Genomic DNA, 22,331 nt, shown 5'->3' on the forward strand with positions numbered 1-22,331 from the left:
GCTCTTGTTACCCAGGCTGGAGTGCAATGGCGCGATCTCGGCTCACCACAACCTCCGCCTCCTGGGTTCAGGCAATTCTCCTGCCTCAGCCTCCTGAGTAGCTGGGATTACAGGCACACACCACCATGCCCAGCTAATTTTTTGTATTTTTAGTAGAGACGGGGTTTCACCATGCTGACCAGGATGGTCTCGATCTCTTGACCTCGTGATCCACCCGCCTCGGCCTCCCAAAGTGCTGGGATTACAGGCTTGAGCCACCGCGCCCGGCGATAGTTGCCAATTTTTAAATGATGTTTTTGAAAAAGATAAAAGACATTCTATACGTATTGTTCTTGCCTTTTGTCACTTAGTAAGACCACAGATATCTTTCCATATCAGTCCAAATATTCATTTTTGAACTGCTTAAGATTCCCCAGCACATACTCCCTACTGCTGATGAACACTTAAGTTGCTTCCAGCTGTTTTCACTGCTATAAATAAACAGTGCTGCAGAAAGTATCCTCGAACAATCAGGAAAACATTTCTGCAATTTAACCACCTGGAAGTGAAATTTCAAGATCAAAGGATATATGCCCTCTCAATTCTGATACTGCCAAAAAGACCACACCCTGGCAATGACACTCCCATTCTTCCGCATTTCCCAATCCTCCTGGTCAGTCTCAACGTTTCAGCTACCATTACCCTGTCACATTAGGACCTACCTTGGTGTTTTCCTCATAGTTACGGAGTTCCAGCAACAGATTCTGCTTCTTCTGACTCAGCTCTCGGATTAGGTCCTGCTCTACACTGGTGTCCATGAGGTTTCCCCTCATCTCAGCCATGGCAGGCAGGTAGCCCCGGACTGAACAGAAGGAAAAAACCCCAAGTATAACCAGGTATACATTTAGGTCATCAATTAACTGCTCTTAAAAACAAAAACCTAAATTCTCCCCAACTTTGGTGAATTTATTAGAACTAGAGGATCTCAATACAAATACTTCTAGTGAAATTTCCTAGTATTTTGACCCAATCAAATGGAAAGTGTGACTTTTCAAGGATTTTTCTCATCCCAATTTACTTTCCCCATCCACTGAGCAGCAGATTAACTGTATATGGCCATCCATCCGGTAATCTCCTTCTACCACACCAGCAATTGCAGAAGAAAAATTGTCCTTAAAGATGACCTCCCCAGTTCGGTCACTTCGAGCATCAACCTAAAAATAAAACAAGAATTTAAAAAGTTGCTTACACTATATGTTTAAAAACCACAAAATTTAAAAATAAAAATCAGCTTTAAAGGTCATTCAGTCTAGCAGTTTTCAAGAGCATTCTATAAAGCCCTATGACTTCTCAGGAGATATCTATAACCGCTGGGGCCAAGATGGACCCAAAGGAGCCTCAGCCAGCTGTGCTTTCTTCCTTTTAAATAAAAGCTGTTTTTCATACTGGCTTCACACAATGCTTCATTTGAAGAAACAGGTCTGCTAAGAGCCAGTACATATAGTACACACAGCACAGTGCAAAGGGCATGGGCTTAATAGCCAAACTGCTCAGGTTCAGACTCTAGCTCTGACACATACTATCCACAGCATCTTAGTGTCTTAATCATTCTGTGCTTGGTCTTTTCATCTGAGGAACAATAACCAGAACATGGAGAAAATAACAGTACTACACTTCATAGGGTTATAATGAAGTTAACATATATAAACAAGGCCTGACACACAGAAGTACATAATAAACGTTAGCTCTGTATAAAAGTTGTATCTTTATTATATATAAATGTATAAAGTATGTTTAATCTGAAGTTCGAAAACTGTGGAGTTAGCTCAGTCTTCCACCACACGACCTTTTACAACAACCCTGTTAAGAGTCCCTCTTCCACATAAAAACTATTCAGATATCTTAGAGAGCTTTCTTATCCTGTAAGTCTCCTATTCCCAAGAGATAAAACAAATAAATAAATGACTGATCAGCAACAAATGCATCTCAAAAGCAATAATAAATGACCATCACTTAAAATATGATTATGAGGCCAGGCATGGTGGCTCACGCCTGTAATCTCAGCACTTTAGGAGGCAGAGGTGGGCAGATCATGAGGTCAGAAGATTGAGACCATCCTGGCTAATACAGTGAAACCCCATCTCTACTAAAAATACAAAAAATTAGCCAGGCATGGTGGCATGTGCCTGTAGTCCCAGCTACTCAGGAGGCTGAGGCAGGAAAATTGCTTGAACCTGGGAGGCAGAGGTTGCAGTGAGCCAAGATCACACCACCGCACTCCAGCCTGGTGACAGAATGAGATTCTGTCTCAAAAAAAAAAAAAAAAAAAAAAAACAAACATGATGATTATGTTCCAGGCGAGGACACAGGTATTATCAACAAAAAGCTAGCTACAGAAAATCTGGCAGAGCAATCATTTCAATGACCAATGCTACTCGCTATTTTTGTCTTTTCATCAACAATCTTCTGGGGAAAATTTTGCAACCAAAACACAAAGTAGTTTAGGTCATAGCCTATCCCCTGTCTACAGTATATCCCTGTCAAGTATCCAAGCTATTAATAACATCATAGAAGCCTGAAAATTATGAATGCTGAAGCCTATGAAAGAATGAATGACCTGTATTTTTACCAAAGCACATTACTATAACTCTGTAACTCAGACTGACTTGAACTTGCATCATTTTAGTTAAAGCCTAGCTACCTAATGGCTTCTAGCACTGCATTTCCACAATATTTAGCAAATATAAGGTTTATTTGCTAACTAAGAAGCAGGACTACAAATTAATCTTTCTGTGGATATTCTGATCTTTTGCTTAATCCAACATGGAGGTTTTACCCTGAAAGGAAAGGATGGCCCTCCAACTCATCAAATGACATACAAAAGATGAAGTTAACTGGCTAGCAGCATTTATCTAGTACTTTCACACCCGTATTCGCCAGTTGGATCTGTATGCTTCCCTTTTGTATATTTCTGTTAAATGTAGACAATCGGTTTTTCCACTTATATAATTTTCTTATCTTTTTCATGCTCAAGAACAGATTACATAATAGAAATTCCTTAAAATTTCAAAAACATTTAATTAAAAAAAATCTAGGTCAAGAGTTCTATTTCAAGGTAACCTGGCAAGTTTTCAAATCTAGTAGTTTTCTAAGTCTTAAATCAGTCATAATAATTTATATTCCCTCAATATATGGTCCACTGCTATGGTCTGAATGTGCCCTAACAAAATTCGTATGTTGAATCCTAACAGCCAAGGTAACGGTATTGGGAAGTGAGAGGTGAATAGGTAATAAGGGTAGAACCCCCATGAACAAGATTAGTGTCCTATAAAAGAAGGCCCAGAGACATCCCTTGCCCCTTCCATCATGTAAGGCTTCTGTCTAAGAGGAAGTGATCCCTCAGACACCAAATCTGCCAACACCTTGATAGGGGACTTCCCAGCCTCCAGAACTATAAGAAATAAATTTCTGTTGTTTATAAGCCACCCATGCTATGGTATTCTGTTACGGCAGCCCAAACCAACTAAGACATCCATTTCACAGACTTCCATATTTCTTAATAAGCAACTATACAGTCTTCTAATTTTTAGTACCCATAGTAATGACAAAACTAAGTGCAAAAGCAGAAACTGACATAACAGCTCTTTAGAATCTGTTCTTCACATAACACCAAAGGAATACTGATAAAGTGCTCGAGAAAAGTAAAGATATATCAAAGAAGAGAAGATAAGAATTTGCGCATCCCCTTCAGGCAATCCAACACTGAGACAAAAAAGTGAGGGCAAATGGTATCCATGGAGATCTGGCAGCTACCTAGGCAGCTTCTAAGAAGACAATCCTAACTTGCCAAAAGACTGTAAAAAATTCTGATTTTAAGTTAAAAAAGGAAAGCATGCAAAAGGATTTTATTTTAAAGTTATGGCTCAGAAAACAATATGCTAACATGATTCTTCCCATTAGTGCTAAGTTTTCAAGCAGTTCTGAAGATTTATTAGAAAAGAGCTATTCAAACAATTCCTTAAAACTCCTTTTTTACTGTCCTGTTCCGTAGAATCATCCTGGCTGATGGATTCTCAGTCCTTCAAAGAAGAGATTTAGAAAGAATCTCCCTGAAGATTTCCCCCAAACAACGCTTATAAGACTTACACTCTCTCACTTTGCAGTTCTTGATAATGATAGCAGGAATAACGTGTCAAAAGTATTGAGTTAAATGTGAAAACACAGCCAAGGAACTGAAGTTTACATCCCAACATTACGGTTCTAAGTCCTATAGTCAATACGCCTTGGACAATTATTACTTTGAATTATACCTGAATTTTGCTATTCAAACTTACCTTCCCATTGGACCAACCAGTTATCAGTTCATTCACTCCATCAGAATTAAGGTCAAAAGCATGAATGCTCATGGCATGATTTTTCGACTGAAAAAGAATTCCAATAATTAGCACAGAAGTCTCACAATAAGTATCAAGTCCCTGAATATCAAAGGCTGAATTATACTAACTTTAATTCTCCAGTATCGGGCTGTTTTTTCATAAACTCCAACTGTGCCATTGGAAAGGGCATAACCAAATCGACTGCCATACATGGGACAAAGAGAGGTGACTACCTGGAAAACAATACATAAAAACACAACATCTTTTCATTAAGGCTCAGTTTACTGTGAAGAACAGCTTCATAAGATTTCACATGCCTTGTTACAACTATGTTAAAATTAGATTTAAAGGCACTTCCAATCCATTAGTGGGGAATGTATTCCTCTTCTCTATGATACATGTCATCTATTTCAGAGTTGTATAATCAGATTTAAATAAACTCACAGAATTTGATGTTTTAGAGCAACATTATGTGGCAAGTTTCAGGAAATTATTTTTAAAAAACACATGAAAACTAACGGACTAAGGAAGAAATAAGCTAAGTACACAAGATCAAGAATATGCACATACAATAGATATTATTTATGTTCACCCTAAAGGTTTCAATGATTATTACTTAACTTACAATGTCCTACATTCTAAATTTTTAAGACTTACAACAATCCACAACTGAATATCTTACTTCATATGTATACTTTTCTATGACATAATTTATTGTTTGCTAGCTAGAAGTAAAAGAAAGAACACACAATCCTTTGAAAAGTAAAAACCCAAGCACATGAATCTGTGTAGTATCTAACAATATACAGAATGCATATATGATACAGAAATAGTTATAGGACCGTTCAAGGATTTCACATCCTTAAAAGTATAAAATTTTAGGTACTGAACAAAACTTTCCTTTAAAGTTAAAACCAAAGCTTAATGATATCCATGATTCTGCAGATTACTTTCTAATTCTGCTCCTAATACAAGAGATATTAAGAAATAAATTGTATAAAGCAGAGAATAGTTATATAATTTCCTTTACACCTACAGCTTTTCTACAAAACCACCCACTTCACTTAACTATGAATACAAAGTGCTGTGTAGGATTCCAGAATTATTTAGCTCAAGGCATTCTTCCGATAATACTTCCTATTGTTCAACTGCCAAATGAATCATGATTTTGCTGATCTGGGAAAAGATATTTGAACTAGGAGCAAAAACCTAACAAAGAGAACAGGAAAATGGCCCTGCAAATGAACAATGTTATAAAGTCCATATTTTCATAAATTTAGCCCCAGATTCCTGAGCTCCTTTAGTGCTTCCTTAGTTCACCAGTTCCTTCCTTTCATGGACTAGAAGATCAACAAGTCCCCTCAAATCCCTAACTCTATTCCAAGTTCTTATCCTTTTTTCTAGGATTTAGGAAAGAGGTGTTTCAAAGATTTCAGTCTCCTCACATCTAGTATTAACAAGCAACAGAAATCCAACAAAATCTGAATGATTCCCACCAAAGGAGAAAATATTTACCACAAATTAGAATGAAAGGGATATGAGAATGCAGGACACAGCACCTATCAGCCAGGGATTCTCAAGCTGTTTTTTTTAGTGGTGGGGGGGGTTGCAAACCCCTTTAAGAATCTAATGAAGGCTCCAGTCCCTCCTCCAGAAAGCACAGGTAAGCATATGCACACAAAACAGACTCTAGGGCCAGGTGCGGTGACTCATGCCTATAATCCCAACACTTTGGGAGGTCAAGGCAAGTGGATTGCCTGAGGTCAGGACTTCGAGACCAGCCCGGCCAACATGGCAAAACCCCGTGTCTACTAAAAATACAAAAATTAGCTGGGTGTGGTGGTAGGTGAAGTAATCCCAGCTACTCGGGAGGCTGAGATCGGAGAATCGCTTGAACCGAGGCGGGGGGCAGTTGCAGTGAGCCAAGACTGCGCTACTGCACTCCAGCCTGGGCGACAAGAGCAAAACTCCATCTCAAAAAAAAAAAAAAAAAAAAAAAAACCAAAACAGACTCCCTGTATAGACTCACATCCTCAGACTGCTCCTTTTGGCACTCATTTGTCCTCTTCATCTTTTCTTTGTCCACAACTATCATCTTACATCATACTGCCTATGAACATATAAAAGGTATAGTAGGACTTAGTAAAAACTGATAACTCTTGCTATAGGATAAATTCGTTAAAGTCATTGATAATACTGTATGTCAATATGTAGGTTTTGCTTTTTGGTTTCCTTTTTAGTTACAGGGAAAGAAGTGACCTTCTTAGACAGCTTTTATGAGTGGCATGAAACAAAGCAATTTAAGGACAAGTGGCCAAGGTTAGTTTTGAGACCAGTGTCCTCAAGCTTTCTAACATAGATTCCTAAATACCACATAACTAAATTTTGCAGAATCCCACCATTCTGATCTCTAAGACTCCCTTTCACTGGTTTCTTTCTGTCCATTTACAATGTTCAGAAGCCACTGCTCCTTTATCCTCTTCTTATTCCTTAAGAATATCTTAAAATTTTTTTTTTCTGTTTCAGTCTTGCCCAATCCTGAAAACTGGCAGCAAATAAATATCATAAGAATGTCAAAACCATAAATGATACAGGTAATCTTTAGATATTGCTTTTTATTTTCTTTTTGTCTTTATTTTCCTAAGTCTTAATACTGTTACTTTTTTTTTTTTTTTTTTTTTTTTTTTCATTTTAATTTTGAGACAGAGTCTTGTTCTGTTGCCCTGGGCAGAATGCAGTGGTGCGATCATAGCTCACTGTATTCTCAAGCTCCTGGGCTCAAGGGATCCTCCTGCCTCAGTCTCTCAAGCAGCTAGGACTACAGACATGTGCCATCATACCTAGCTAATTTTTTATATTTTTTGTAGAGATGGGGTCTTGTTGCCCAGGAGGGTCTCAAACTCCTGGCCTCAAGTGATCCTCCCACCTTGGCCTCCCAAAGCACTGGGATTACAGGCATGAATCACTGCATAGGCCTAAACATTACTTTTTAAAAATAAAGTTTAAACTTTTTAAAGAAATATCTCAGGTTCCATTCGTTACATGAGTAATTCTAATCACGAGTTTCTAACACCTAATTTTTTTTTTTTTAGAGCTGGAGTTAACTAACACCTAATTTTTAAGCTTACCTACAGAAATGTGCCTAAGAAGTACTGAATTTGCATGAAGAAAAGAAATATAAAAATCTCACTTATGCATTTCAGCCCTATTTAATACATATGAGGAGGAGGAGGAAGAAGAGACATAAAGGTTCAAATGCTGACCATGACACTTCATAGCCAAGATATTGTACAAGTAACTTAACAAAAATGTAACATCAGGCCAGGCGCAGTGGCTAACCCCTGTAATCCCAGCACTTTGGGAGGCCAAGGTGGGCGGATCACTTGAGGTCAGGAGTTCAAGACCAGCCTGGGCAACATGGCAAAACCCCATCTCTACTAAAAATACAAAAATTATCTGGGCATGGTGGTGGCACACGCCTGTAGTCCCAGCTACTCAGAAGGCTGAGGCATGAGAATCACTTGAACCTGGGAGGTGGAAGTTGCAGTGAGCCGAGATTACACCACTGCACGCCAGCCTGGGTGATGGAGTAAAACTGTTTCTCAAAACAAAGAAACAAACAACCAGAACATCAGTTTCCTCATCTATGGAAATAATAATTTATCTTCCTATTAGGGTTGTTGTAAGGATTCAATAAGTTACTTCATATAAAGTGCTTAGAGCACCACCTGGCATATGATAGGTACATAATAAATAGTTGACATTATTATTATTATTTGCATGTATTAACTAAGAAATGCCTTTATGTATTCAACTATACTCAATAATTTTTCTCTATTTAATCAGTCTTTTCAAAATATATCTTAATTAGGATTTTTACTGCTTTTCTTTCCATAACATACAACTCTGTCTGACCCCCAGTTTTTATCCTAAAACCATCTGGGTTGGGAGATGCCCCAGCACTCTCACTGGATGTTTCATCTAACAGTGCTGATCTATATTGCCCAAGGTTACTGTAGTTCAAGGTGGCACTTCTTACCTCTGTTTCTGTCATTTCTGCCACAATCTCATCTTCCTTAAAAACTCGGATGTCAAAATCCTCAGATCCAACAAGAAGCTAAAAGGGAAATATCATACATGTTTAGGTAGGTGAAAACAACAAAATTTTCATAAACAAAACAAAAAGTTGCACAATATTTTCCATGCTGCCACTGCCACCCAAGACTGACTACCTCCTAATAGTCTGATGCTCAGGAATGCTCCCTCTATTGGGAGGATCAGCACATTCAGTCAGTGAAGAAACGGGCTACTACAGCTTTTATCCTGCCATTGGAATTGCACATCTTGTCAGAATAAGTTATTTCCCTGAGTACCTGAAAATGCTCCCTGGATCAGCAACTTTTGCTGCCTACAGATGAAAGCCCTGTTCAAACACCAGAGCCCAGTGTCCATGGATAACAGAGGGGCAAGTCAGTGACCAACACAGCACTTCACACCTACTGCTCAAGAAGCTAATTTCTAGGGTAACCATAACAATAATTTCAAAGGCTAAAAGCCCATTTCTAAAACATTTAGATTCCTCAAAAAAGTTGGCTAAAATTGAAAACTACATATTAACATGGTTTCAAAGCATGAGGAGCAATTCATGAGACTGCGATCCCCTACCCTTTCTGCACCCTCCTGAGTCTCTGAAACACCATGGCTTTGATCTTTGTATTTATTAGACAAGCACAAGAGATTTACCGTTCGAAAGAGAAGAGAAAGACAAATGAGGTCAATTAGCTCAGCATTTAGGCATTCTCCTGGCAAAATCAGCCAGGAGAATCCTTTTTGTCACTGTCATGACAAAATTTATTCAGCTAAACACATAAGAGAGGTATCTCCTCCCCCACATACCTCTTTCTTTCCATCACCGTCAAAGTCACACAAGGCCAAGGAATGAACATTGTCTCCAGTAACCTGAAAATGAAACCCCAAATCATTAGCTTGCCATCTTTTTTTTATTTACTCCAAATATATTAGCTACGTGAAGGAGAGGATTACATAAAACACAAATGAATGTTATTCAAATTATTCATATCCTTTTTTAATATACAGAATTATAAATATTGTTCTATATTTTAATTATTCAGTAGAGTTGGTGGTTAAAAAAGAACAAAAGTAAAAATGCTTAAGAGTAGCAAAAAGAATGTTCGCTTCTTCATACCGTCCAAAAGAGATCGCTTCCTTCATGATTGAAACCCTGCAGAGCACAATTGCCACCAATAATCGCAAGAGGGGAAGAAATGTCTCCCAAGGTCCCCAGCACAATTGCATTTGCCCCATCTGCTACCTAAGAAAAGTAAAAGGACACATTATCTTAGACATAATCATCTGCAGGCACACTGAAGGTAATGTATATCCATATTTTTGTTTGGATACCCATATTCCTCTGTCATCATTTGTGAGTGGCCAGATTGTCTCCTGAGAGGGCAGCCAGGGCTGTCCACTGAGACCTAACGCTGTGGCTTCTGTAAGGATGAGCACAGATGCAGGGTAAATCAGAGCCTTGGCTCTCACATTAAGCTGCTACAAAAAGCTGCTATGATACTCTGGGGCTCTCTGGGACCACAGTTCCAGACGGCAAATTCTCCAGAGAATCAAGACTTACGCATTTAAGCACCCAAACTCAGAATTTGTTTTAACAATTTTGGATAGAGATCTTTTAAATACTTATAATCCAGTTCTTTACTACTCTTTTAAATTTTACTATTCTTAGTACTAAAAAGCACAAATAATAATAAATTATTTGGTCCCACCATCCAAAATAAGTATCTCAGACTTCTTGAATAAATTACGTTAAGTATAAGTTAATTTATTTCTGAAAGACTCAAGGACATCTTTATAAACACTGTTTATTGTATAGGAAAATAATATTACTTACATATCTTTAAGTAGAAAAACTATAAAGATTGGCTATACAAGAAAGACTTCATAAGAAATTAAAACTGTTAAATGGCCAAAGAAATAATAAGTTAAAAGGTAAACAATGAAGTGAGAAAAAAAGCCCTACAATATATAAGGCAAAAAGTTAATATAAGAAAAAGGTTAGTAAAAGGCAAATAAATACAAAAATGTTGAACACCCCAACCAAAAAAATAAACAAACGGGAAATATTAGAGATGAAATACAGTCAACAAACATGAAAAATGTTCATTCTCACAATATATCATTTTTCATTTTTTTGATTAGCAATGAAAAAGAACAATAATATCCACTACTAGTTAGGGTGTAATAAAACAGGCACTATCATTATTGAGGGGGGTATGGAAAATGGTAGTATTTCTAGGGAGCAGCTCACCAATGCCTATCGAAAATCTAATTTTAAAAAGTCTTTGGCCGGGCGTGGTAGCTCACGCCTGTAATCCAAGCACATTGGAGGCCAAGGTGGGCGGATCACCTGAGGTCGGGAGTTCAAGACCAGCCTGATCAACATGGTGAAACTCTGTCTTTATAAAAAAAAATAAAATAAAGAAAAAAAAAGTCTTTGACTAGGCAATTGTAAAGCTGAGTCCTTGTAATGTGAATTTATGTGTCAACTTGGCTAGGCAATGGTACTCAGGTATTTGGTCAAACATTATTCTAGAGTTGCTGTCAGGGTATTTTTCAGATGACATTAACATTTAAATCAGTAGATTCTGAGTAAAACAGATTATTATCCATAATGTGGGTGGGCCTCACACATTAATTGGCCCACTCACATTATGGATAATAATCTGCTTTACTATTAAGTCCTTCAATACTTTTTATTAAGTACTTTCTATTAAGCATTGTTAACAGAAAAAAAAAACTGACCTCCCCCAAGGAAGAAGGGATGCTACCAGCAAACAACCTTTGTACTCGAGCTTCAACATCAATTCTCTCCTAGGTCTCCAGCCTGCTGGCCCACCATTCAGATTTTCCACTTGCCAGGCTCCACAGCTGTATAAGCCAATTCCTGAAAACAAGTATTTCCCCCTCTAATATGTACATATTCTATTGGTTCTGTTTCTCTGGAGAACCCTGACTACTACAATCCTAAACACAATTTCAGTTCTGAACAAAAACAATGTGACCTTGAAAAAAGCAAAGGGCAAAAAAGTCCCAACCAGTAAAGAAAAAAAGTGATCAGCTGGACTTTATAAAAATGAAAAAACTTTTGCTCATCAAGAGATACATATCTACTGGAACAAGCCACAGACTGAGGGAAAATATTTATTACATAGAAATCTGACAAAGAACTTGTATACAGTATATCCATGAAATGTCTACAAATCAATAATAAAAAGACAAACTACCAATAAAAAATAGACAAAAAACTTAGACACTTCACAGAAGACAAATAAATGGACAATAAGCACAAGAAAAGGTGCTTTGCATCAATGATTATCAGGGAAATGCAAAATGAAACCATAGTAAGATATCACTTTATACCTTCCAAAATGGCTAAAATTGAAGACTGGCAACAACGAATGTTGACAAAGGTTGTGCAGCAACTGGAACTCTCCTACTGCAGGCAGTAGTGTAAAGTTATATAACCACTTTGCAAAAACAGTTTGGCAGTGTTTTATAAAGTTATTATAAACCATACAGCCCAGCAATTCCACTCCTGGGTATTTACCCAAGATAAATTAAAACATATATCCACAAAAAGTCTTCATTTTTAAAAAATTCCTATATAAAAATTGTTGTTAAAAACTGAAACAACCCAAACGTCCACCCACTTGTCTATCACCAAGAGAGTGGATAAACAAACCATAGTATATTCACACAATGGAATATACTATGTTTGTTACTCAGCAACAACAACAAAAAACTACTTTTATATGCAACAACATGGATAATTCTCGCAAGCATTATGTTAAGTGAAAGAAGCCAGGCACCAAAGAATACATTCTGTATGATTCCATTTGTATGGAGTTCAACAACAGGAAAAGCTAACCTAAGGTGACAGAAGTCAGAACAGTGAATGTCTATGGAAGACAGAAATTGACTGGAATGGGGTACACTTTCTGAAGTGATGAAAATGTTCTATATTTTTATTGGGGTATTGGTTATAGGGATCCAAACTCATTGAATTGTACACTTAAGGTCTGTGCATTTTCATGTATGTACATTTTACCTTCAACAAAAAATATACAAAGAAGAAAACCAGTCAAGTGTTGTGGCTCGCATCTATAATTATAACACTTTGGGAAGCTGAGGCAGGAAGATTGCTTTAGCCCAGGAGTTTGAGACCTGCCTGGCCAACATAGTGAGACCCCATCTCTCTAAAAAATAAAAAATTAGCTAGGTGTGGTGGCCTATACCTGTAATCCCAGCATTTTGGGAGGCTGAGGCAGGTGGCTCACTTGAGGTCAGGAGTTCGAGACCAGCCTGGCCAACATGGTAAAACCCCATCTCTACTAAAAATACAAAAATTAGCTGGATGTGGTGGTACATGCCTGTAATCCCAGCTGCTTGAGGGGGCTGAGGCAGGTGAATCGCTTGAACCTGGGAGGCAGAGGTTGCAGTGAGCTGAGATCATACCACTGTACTTCAGCCTGGGGGACAGAGTCAGACTCAGTATCAAAAAATAATAATAATAAAAATAAATTTTAAAAAATTAGTTGAGCGTGGTAGTACACACCTGTAGTCCTAGCTACTCAGAAGGCTGAAGTGGGAGAATCACTTGAGCCCATGGGGTCAAGGCTGCAATAAGCCGTGATCGTGCCACTGCACCCCAGCCTGGGTGACAGAGCAAGACTCTGTTTCAAAAAACAAAAAAGAAGAAAGAAAGAGAAAGAAAACCATTTGCATTTTCAGGAACTTATCCTTAGGAAATAATCAGGGAAGTAGTCAAAGGTATACAGTTATTACACTATGAACTGTAATAGAGAAACAATGTAAATAAATGTTCAACAACATGGAATGGTTAAACAAATTATATTAACAAAACAAAATACTATGGAATCAGTAAGAATGATATAACGGATATGTAGTAACTTCATACAAAGATGTTCACAACATATTATTGAATGAAAGAGCCACACATAATAGTCAGGGAGTGGAATGTGTCCATTAACTGATAAACGGATAAGTAAAATGTGGTATATACACACAATGGAATATTATTCAGCCATAAAAATGAATTACTGACACATGCTACAACATGGATCAACCTTGAAAATAATATGCTAAGAAAAAGAAGGCAGTCACAAATGATCACATATTATATAATTCCATTATTTAAGAAATGTCTAGAATATGCAAACTTCTAGAGACAGAAAGTAGATAACTGATTGCCTAAGGTTAGGAGGTTAAAGAAAAATGGGGCATGACACCAGTGGGTATGGGTTTTCTTTTGGGGGTAAAAATGTTGAAAATTGATTGTGGTGAGGATTGTATAGCTCTCTGGATACACTAAAAACCACTGAACTATATACTTTCAGGAGGTTAGTTGTACATGTGAATCATATCTTAATAAAACTGCTATAGAGTAAAAAAAAAAGGCTACATGTATATATGATTCCATTTTACTACAAAATGTATTCATATATGCTTGGTAAAAAATTTGAATTCAAAAATTCAAGAGTTAAGTGTGATCTCTAGATGAAAAAAATAGGTATAATTTCTTTTACTTTTACTTCCCTATCTTTTCTGTAATAAATACGAATTGCTGTAAGCAACTTCAAGCAAATCAAGTATTTTGAAGGCTTTCACGGTTTATACCAGTGATGCAGAACTAAGTAATTAACCCAAAAATAATAAATTCAACTGTTTCAACTATTCATATTTATGAGAGAAAAGATAGGTAAGTTTGTAAAACTTCATATTTGGGCATTAAAGTTGGGTATTAAAGTTGCAGCAGCCTGTAGGTGGCAGGCTACAGTAAGGGCTTCTCCTATAAATTATTGCACTAAACTTTTATGCAAGTCCACCAGGAGACCTGTCTACTGGCTTCCCAGCTCTTGGCTGAATTCTCAACAGGAGATCTTGACAGATGGTAGTATCACAGATATACCTCATAAACTCAAGTGTCACCAAGTGATTAGCACCCATAACCAAATAAATAAGTTCCGAGTGCATAAAGCAGATGTTAACAGCAAAATCTCCATGTTGTTTATCTACACTGTAACGGTCACATAATAAACAGACCAAAATAAATGATCTCGTTTCTTCCAAGCATAAGAAATAGACATTAATGAGGAATGACAATTTTATGGTTATGAGGGTTATTACTTGCCTCTCTGTAGAACAAATCCGAATTATTGTAGACATCATAAGCCAAAAGATTAGTCTGTGTCCCCACTAAAAGAGTATCACAGCCAAGCTCAGGGTTCAATACGCCTGCAGTCAGGCAGCTGACTGCCTGGTTAATGTTGAGAAGAGAAACATCAGATTCCAGGGGACTCTGGAAGACCCTGGATGCACTGAAATGCTGGTTCCGTGTATGAGGATTGTGAATAAAAACCTAAAACAAAAACCAGTTAATTATATTCCCTTAAAATATAAGAAATTAGTATCATACTTAAAAAAATGTTATTAACACATTAACATTAACAAGAAGTCACTTTAATCTGCTATAAAACTTAAAACACTTATACATAGTTCAATGCATGAACAACTTTCAGTCATTATGAGTCATGGAAATCAGGTGGTTCTTAGCCTTGTAAGCAACAAGGTAATGAAAAAGATCTAGTCACTGCTTACCAGGCCAGCTTACATGCTACCCCCTAGCAAGATATCAAAGTACTCTTAGAAACTAGACTTTTCCTGATCAACCTAGAATAAGCTGCTACCACCTTCAATGTGATTGGCACACACCGAGAAGATTATGGAAAACAGAATAAACACTTCCTTTATTATTTTTCATCCAAGCACCTAATGAATTCACTTCCTAGACCTTAAAATGGTCTGCTAGTAAATTTGTTTCCCAAACTTAAACTGAGTCATGCAAATCAAGTATCTTGAAGGCTTTCATAGTTTGTATCAGTGATGCAGAACTAAGTAATTAGCCCAAAGATAATAAATTCAACAGTTTCAACTATCATAAATATAATCAGTTTGCATAAATTATTTAACTTTCTTGGACTTCATCTGTAAAAAGGAGGTTTGCACTAGAAAATGCATTCTCAAGAGTGGCGAGATCACTCCCAGGACAAGTAACTGGGTTTCCAATAGGGGAATCATGTAGCCCTTCAGAGAGCCACACTATAAAAAGAGATATACAGTATATCTGAGGTATTAGAATTTCACTGGGGAAACTTTCATGATCTAAAAAACCTCCAAGGTGGGCAATATAAAAAAGGAGGGGGAGATGAGAAACACTGGATTAGGAATTCCTCAAGCCCCTTCTAGTTTTAAAGTTTGTAAAATTTACATGAACATTTCATCCCTTTTGCATAAATCCAAACAGAATTCATTTTAAATTAATACCTACCCAAGGCAGCCTCTTCAACAAAAAATAATTTTTAAAAGATTGACTAAAATCATAGATAAGGTGTGCAGCCACATGTTCCCATCTGTGTAGCACTTTACAACATGCTTTGGTAAACGTTAATTACATTTGATCCTGACATCAATCCTTGATTTCCAGGTGAAGTCAGAAGAGTTAAGGCCCTTTGCTAAGGTCTTGAGTCTGGTGACAGGGCTAAGACAAGGGCCTGGTGTGCTTCGGACCCTGAGCTCCAGCCACCATAACACACTTCGTTTTATGACAATTCTGAACAAAGCAATCCTTACAGAGTTTTCCAGAAATCAGATATGTTGAGAAAGAACAGGAGGGAAAATATCTTACGGGCTCCATATTCATTCTTACTGGAATGGAAAGACTGTGATTTTTACCAAGAGCAACAAGGGTCTCAGGAGTCAGATTTCTCCCCAGTTCCCTCCTGCTGTTCTCTACACCCAGAGAGTCCAGAGGGAGACAAATCTGTCCCTTCAGGCAAGGAAAGAAAACCAATCTCAGTCACACAACAAAAATGACCACTCCCAGGGCTTCCAAAGGACTGGCTGAAGTTCACACATTTGTTCTAGCTGAGGAGGTGCTATAAAGAATATAAATTAAACTGACCCCTAAGTATCACCATGAGAGAAAAAAATGTCCCCAGAGGAAAACTCTAACGTTCACCCTGCAAGAGATTCCTTTATTTATTTTTTGAGACGGAGTCTCACTCTGTTGCCCAGGCTGGAGTGCAGTGGCACAATCTTAGCTCACGGCAACCTCTGCCTCCTGGGTTCCAGCGATTCTCTTGCCTCACCTCCCAAGTAGCTGGAATTACGGGTGTATATTTTTAGTAGAGACAGGGTTTCAGTTGGCCAGGTTGGCCTCAAACTCCTGACCTAAGGTGATCCACTGTCTCAGCCTCCCAAAGTGCTGGGATTACAGGTGTTGAGCCACTACGCCCAGACAGACATTTCTTTTAAAAATATCCTTGCTAAGGTCCAGAGTCAGCTCCATGTTCACAACAGGGTCCCAGATCTAATGATAAAGTCCTGTTTCTAGAGATGCAGGCTTTAACCCTAGCTGGAATGTTTAATTGCTTTTAAGAGAATATATTCATGGTGTTACTTGAGTTGTAAAATATTACTAATTCTTTTTAAGGTCTCAAGATAAAAGATCAGGCCAGAACTTTTTAGATTTGTTTATAGTTCTGAACACAAAGTACCCGTCCAATTACACAAGACAAGGGACCTCCTTTTATTTTTATTTAATTACTTACTTATTTTTGGCTATTTTCAAAAACAGCCCTAGAATCAAGCATTCCTACCTTCCACTCCAGGTCACAGTCTGTATAAGGGCTGCCCTAGGGATCTCTGCCTGATCACCCTGCTTCTACTCCTACACCTACCTCCCTGCATCACATCACAGAACATCTTCCACATACCAGCCAGTTAGCCTTTATCTAAAACATAAAGCGACTTCCAACACCCATTTTATCAAAACCCTCAGGAGCTTCCCAACTTACTCAATATAAATACCAAGGTCTTTGCCATGGCCTACAGGTTCCTATATGATCTGGCTTTTGGCTACCTCATGGCCACCCTCATTGCCTCCAACCATAGCTGCTTCCTCGTGCTTCTGAAACACACCACACATATCTCCACCTCAAGGTCTGGAAGGCACTTATCCCACAAATCTGCAGAGCTTGCTTCCTCTGTTCCTTCAAATATCTTATCAAATGTTATTAGAGTCCGTCTGATCGGCTGTGTAAAACAGCAAGCTCCCACCATAGTGAATCCCTTATTCATTTTCTCCTGTGAAGACACTTGCATATTCGGTTAACTGCCTGGTTCCCCCTCTCAAATATAAACCACATAGGGGCCATTCTCCGATGCACCTGCAGAGTTAAGAACATTGCCCAGCATGTAGTATGCCCTCAAATTAGGGGCTGAGTTAATATCAATGGGATATTTTCAGCCCTTTTATATATCTGCTATACACCTACAGCACAACCAACATGAAGTTCTTTTTAACATTTGTCAGTGCCTTTTTTTTTTTTTTTTTTTTTTTTTTTTTGAGACAGGGGTGAGCCCCTGTTAGGCTCTGTTAGGCTGGAGTGCAGTGGTGCGATCTCAACTTACTGCAACCTTCGCCTCCCAGGTTCAAGTGATTCTCCTGCCTCAGCCTCCCAAGTAGCTGGGATTACAGGTGCCCACCACCACAACTGGCTAATTTTTGTATTTTTAGTAGAGACAGGGTTTCATCATGCTGGCCAGGCTGGTCTTGAACTCCTGGCCTCAGGCAATCCGCTGGCCTCAGCCTCCCAAAGTGCTGGGATTACAGGCGTAAGCCACTGAGCCCAACCTGTCAGTGACTTCTAACAGTAACAATAACTAACATCATGATGTGCCAGACCCCATATTAAGAGCTTAACTCTGTTATACTACTTAATGAAAATGAAGCCTCACTTTTTACTTCCATATCCCAAGGCATATCATTACAACATACAAAATACGTGGAAGTGTCCTAAAAACTATAAATTGTTACACAAATGCTAGCTTATTAAATCCACTCTGGGTCAGACAACACGCACTTGGGCCACATTCCACACTTTTAGCTGAGTGGCTCCAAGCACTGTGTTGAACCTCTCTGAACTGCAATTTCTAGTCAATAAAGTGAGAATCATAAAAAGAAAATAACAGATAACAATTGGGACCACTTCCTATATGCAAAGTGCTTAGCTCATGACCCCATGTATTATGTACTATTATTAAGTGCCTTGCCCAAGGTCATGAAATAGATACTGGAGCCAAGAACCACCATACCTATGCCATGCTGCTGCCCTTGGCCTTGTAGCAATGATGTTGAGATGATTCATGTAATAAAGTTTTGTGCCTGTTTTAAGTTATTAGCCTTGTCACTACCTTCCATGTATTTTGGGCATGCCTCCAGCAAATACACAGGGCTTTGATAAGCCTTGTCTGTTAGCTTCTGGACTATAAGCTTTCTGAAAGTAGGGACTCCAACTTTACATCTGAGTCTCCAAAATCTATACAGGAGGTGTTCAGTAGAAGTCTGGTGAATGTTAAATGATCATGTCTCTTTTATCTCTTTGACTCTCACGCCTTGCACCATAATGGCACCTAATACTTAGTGAATAAATTATGGAGAAAGAACTGAAAGTACATGGGCAAGGATCAAAAGTACAATTTGAATAATTTAGTAGGAGTCTTTGCATTGTTTTGTCGTTGTTCGATAAAGGAGCAGTGTGAGGGGCCGGGAGAGGTGGCTCACGGCTGTAATCCCAGCACGTTGGGAGTCTGAGGTGGATGAATCACTTGAGGTCAGGATTTCGAGACCAGCCTGGCCAAGGTGGTGAAATTCTGTCTCTACTAAAAATACAAAAATTAGCCGGGCGTGCTGGGGGGCACCTGTAATACCAGATACTCGGGAGGCTGAGGCAGGAGAATTGCATGAAACTGGGAGGTGGAGGCTGCAGTGAGTGAGCCGAGATCACGCCACTGCACTCCAGCCTGGGCAACAGAAGACGACTCCGTCTCAAAAAAAAAAAAAAAAAAAAAAAAAGCAGGAGCAGCAGCAGCAATGTGAGTGGGAGGAATTCTGAGTTCCAAGTGACAAGCTGGGCCCTTGGCTTGAATCTGGGGTCCGTTATTACTGCTAACCCGGACCAAGCCCATTCCCTCGGGAGACGTCTCTTCTCTAAGCTCTCTATGTCCAGGGACCCCGACCTCGCCCGACTCTAAGTGCCTGACGACCAGAAAACATCAACTGCTCAGAAAAGCTGTTCCTCTAAGACCCCATTGTCCTCAGAAGGATGGAGCTATACAGGGTGACGGTTGCTGGGACCACGGGCTGGGGGCGGGGTTGGGGAGGAGGCGGGGTCTCAGGGGTGCGGCCGGCGGAGGTCCCGGGGTTTCCTGGGGCCCACGCTCCCTGCCGGTGGGGGCGGTTACCTTGCCCGCTTGGGTGGCGGCCGCCAGACACGGGTGAGTCCCGTCGTAGCGCCCTATGGCCACCATGCGGGGGCTGATTTTGTGGCGCAGTTTCAGGGTGAACACGGGCACCATGATGGCGGCGGCTTAGGGGAGGAGGGCTGGCGCCTCGAGGCCAGCGCAGCGGAGCCAGCCTCCCGCGCCCGGTTGAGAGGTGCAGGGACAAGACCCGCCCGGGCCCAGCCTCCTGAGGCTGCCCGCGAACAGCCGGGAACGAACTCGTCCAGATACCGCCAGCTTCTCCTGCGGCTGCGCAGACCCGTCCGCTCCTTCTGCGGCTGCGCACTAGCGCCTCGGCGCCTTCTGCGGCTGCGCGGTGGAACCTCTGCTGGGCTGCGGATGCAGCTGGTTTCCCCTGCGGTCATTTATCCCTGTGGGTTGAATTCCACTGACCCGTCTACAGGGACTGTCTCTGAGCCAGTGCAGCCCAGATGTTTCCCCTTCTAACACCACAACCAAGCTGCACCCGTGCAAACTCTACACAATGCTGCCCTACTCCAGAGGGTCATTAATTAAGTAAATCTTTCTTGAGTGTCGGCTCTGTCCCTTGCTTTGGTGGGTTGTGTGGAGGAAAACCATACCAATGCTTAGACTCACGTTCAGTCTAGGGCTCCTGGTAGGGCTCCCTATATATTTTTGAGTGCAAACCTGCAAAATTGAAAAGTGACCAGCAAAATTTCCTTGAGGGCCTATTGTGTGTCAGACACTGTTCTAGATAATAAATAGTGGTAAACAAAAGACAAACCTCTGCTTTCCTGGAACTGACGTACTAGTCAGGGCAGACAAGCATTAAACAAGAAATACATGTCATTCGATAGTACTAGAGAGAAAATTAAGGGAAGGAAGAGGAGAGAGAGGGTTGGAGGGAATGCAATGTTAAGTAGGGTGGTGGGAAAGAGACCTCCCTCTGAGACAGTGACATTCAGACAGGGAGTGTTAGGAAGTGAGAGAGCCAGCTTCGCTGGAAGGTGTTCCTCCAGAGGAACTTCAGGTGAGGCCCCGAGGACTCACTCTGCTGCCTTCTGGAAATGGACATTCTGGGGTAGGTGATGAGATGAGCAAGGACCACCAGAGGAGACTTGGAGTAGCCAGCAAAGAAGTACAATCAGGAGAGTACAGTGTCCTGGACGCTCAGTGAAAAGAGTGTGGCCACGAGGAGGAAAACAACTATGTCAGATGCTGCAGGTAGGTCTTGAAAGATGAGTTCTGGGCCAGGCGTGGTTGTTCACGCCTGTAATCCCAGCACTTTGGGAGGCCGAAGCAGGCGGATCACTTGAGGTCAGGAATTCAAGACCAGCCTGGCCAATATGGTGAAACCCTGTCTCTACTAAAAATACAAAAATTCTCCGGGTGTAGTGATGGGCATCTGTAGTCCCAGCTACTAAGGAGGCGGAAGCAGGAGAACTGCTTGCCCCTGGGAGACAGGGGTTGCAGTGAGCCAGATCATGCCAATCTACTCCAGCCTGGGCGACAGAGTGAGACTCCATCTCAAAGGAAAAAAAAAGAAAGATGAGTTCTGGAATAATCTCGATATTTGCATTTTGTAATTACAGTTATACAAATGGGCATTTTTTTTTTCAAGCTTGGTGTGTCTGACTAATTGTAACCTCTTTTGGAGATAAAATCAAAATACTAAATAATGTTAAAATACTGTTTGATAATCTTTACTTTTTAAATTTTATTTGTATTTTATTTAGAGACAGGGTTTCGCACTGTCACCCAGGCTGGAGTGCAGTGGTGCCATCACAGCTTACTGTAACCTCGAACTCCTGGCCTAAAGTAATGCCCCAGCCTCGTCCTCCCAAAGTGCTAGGATCATTGGTGTAAGCCACTACTCCCAGCCTAAATTTAAAGATCCTGATGGAATATAAGACCTGAGCCAGTGGCCCTTCAGGCCCCCTCTGATGGACCATGCTTCTGAGACCACCTCTTTCTACCCCATCTCCACCCTCACCCTTCTGTCACCTGTCTAGACCCCAAATCCTGTAGCAGCTTCCTGACTATGGAAATTACCTGCCATGGAAATTACCCTGGGTCATGAGAACTTAACTTTGTTTTGTGACGTCCCTTCTCTTTAGTCCCCAGATTCTACCTACACAAAGTCATCATCTCACTGAATCCACTCAGCTGTGTTACTAGCTGATCACATCTTGATTAGCCACCACTCCCAGGAATAGCTTGAAGAGAATGACTCCCTAATGGACAACATTTCAGATCTTTTATTTTTTCCTGACATTTATTGAGGGTCTCCATGTTCTAGATGGTGTTCAAGGACCTAGGGATACAGCAGTGAACACGAAAGATATAGTTCATACCCTTATGGAGTTTACATCCTCTAGGGGATAGGAAGCTATAGACACTAAACATGAAAACAAATTGGCCAGGCGTGGTGGCGCATGCCTGTAATCCCAGCACTTTGGGAGGCTGACGTGGGTGGGTATCACCTGAGGTCAGGAGTTTGTGACCAGCCTGACTAACATGGTGAAACCCTTTCTCTACTAAATATAAAAAAATTAGCTG

At 40.0% G+C, this 22,331-nt stretch overlaps 1 protein-coding gene across 2 annotated transcripts in view; it reads right to left on the reverse strand.

The window, feature by feature from the left end:
* BBS2 (Bardet-Biedl syndrome 2) overlaps positions 1–20,131 on the reverse strand; it is a 33,689-nt gene extending 13,558 nt beyond the window's left edge. The window contains exons 1-9 of one of the 2 annotated variants that reach the window (XM_032283920.1): positions 19,773–20,131; positions 14,599–14,826; positions 9,562–9,687; positions 9,252–9,314; positions 8,395–8,472; positions 4,484–4,588; positions 4,314–4,400; positions 1,058–1,193; positions 702–841 (exon numbers count right to left, since the gene is read on the reverse strand). In XM_032283920.1, coding sequence (XP_032139811.1) covers positions 702–841; positions 1,058–1,193; positions 4,314–4,400; positions 4,484–4,588; positions 8,395–8,472; positions 9,252–9,314; positions 9,562–9,687; positions 14,599–14,826; positions 19,773–19,886 — 1,077 coding nt within the window. In that variant the 5' untranslated portion in view covers positions 19,887–20,131. The remainder of the gene's footprint in view (positions 1–701; positions 842–1,057; positions 1,194–4,313; positions 4,401–4,483; positions 4,589–8,394; positions 8,473–9,251; positions 9,315–9,561; positions 9,688–14,598; positions 14,827–19,772) is intronic. The other variant, XM_032283921.1, reaches the window with a different exon arrangement.
* Between the last annotated feature and the right edge of the window lie 2,200 nt (positions 20,132–22,331).

The sequence above is a fragment of the Sapajus apella genome, unplaced genomic scaffold (genome assembly GCF_009761245.1).
Source record: "Sapajus apella isolate SASKATOON/1434 unplaced genomic scaffold, GSC_monkey_1.0 scaffold15, whole genome shotgun sequence".
NCBI classification, from domain to species: Eukaryota; Metazoa; Chordata; class Mammalia; order Primates; family Cebidae; genus Sapajus; species Sapajus apella.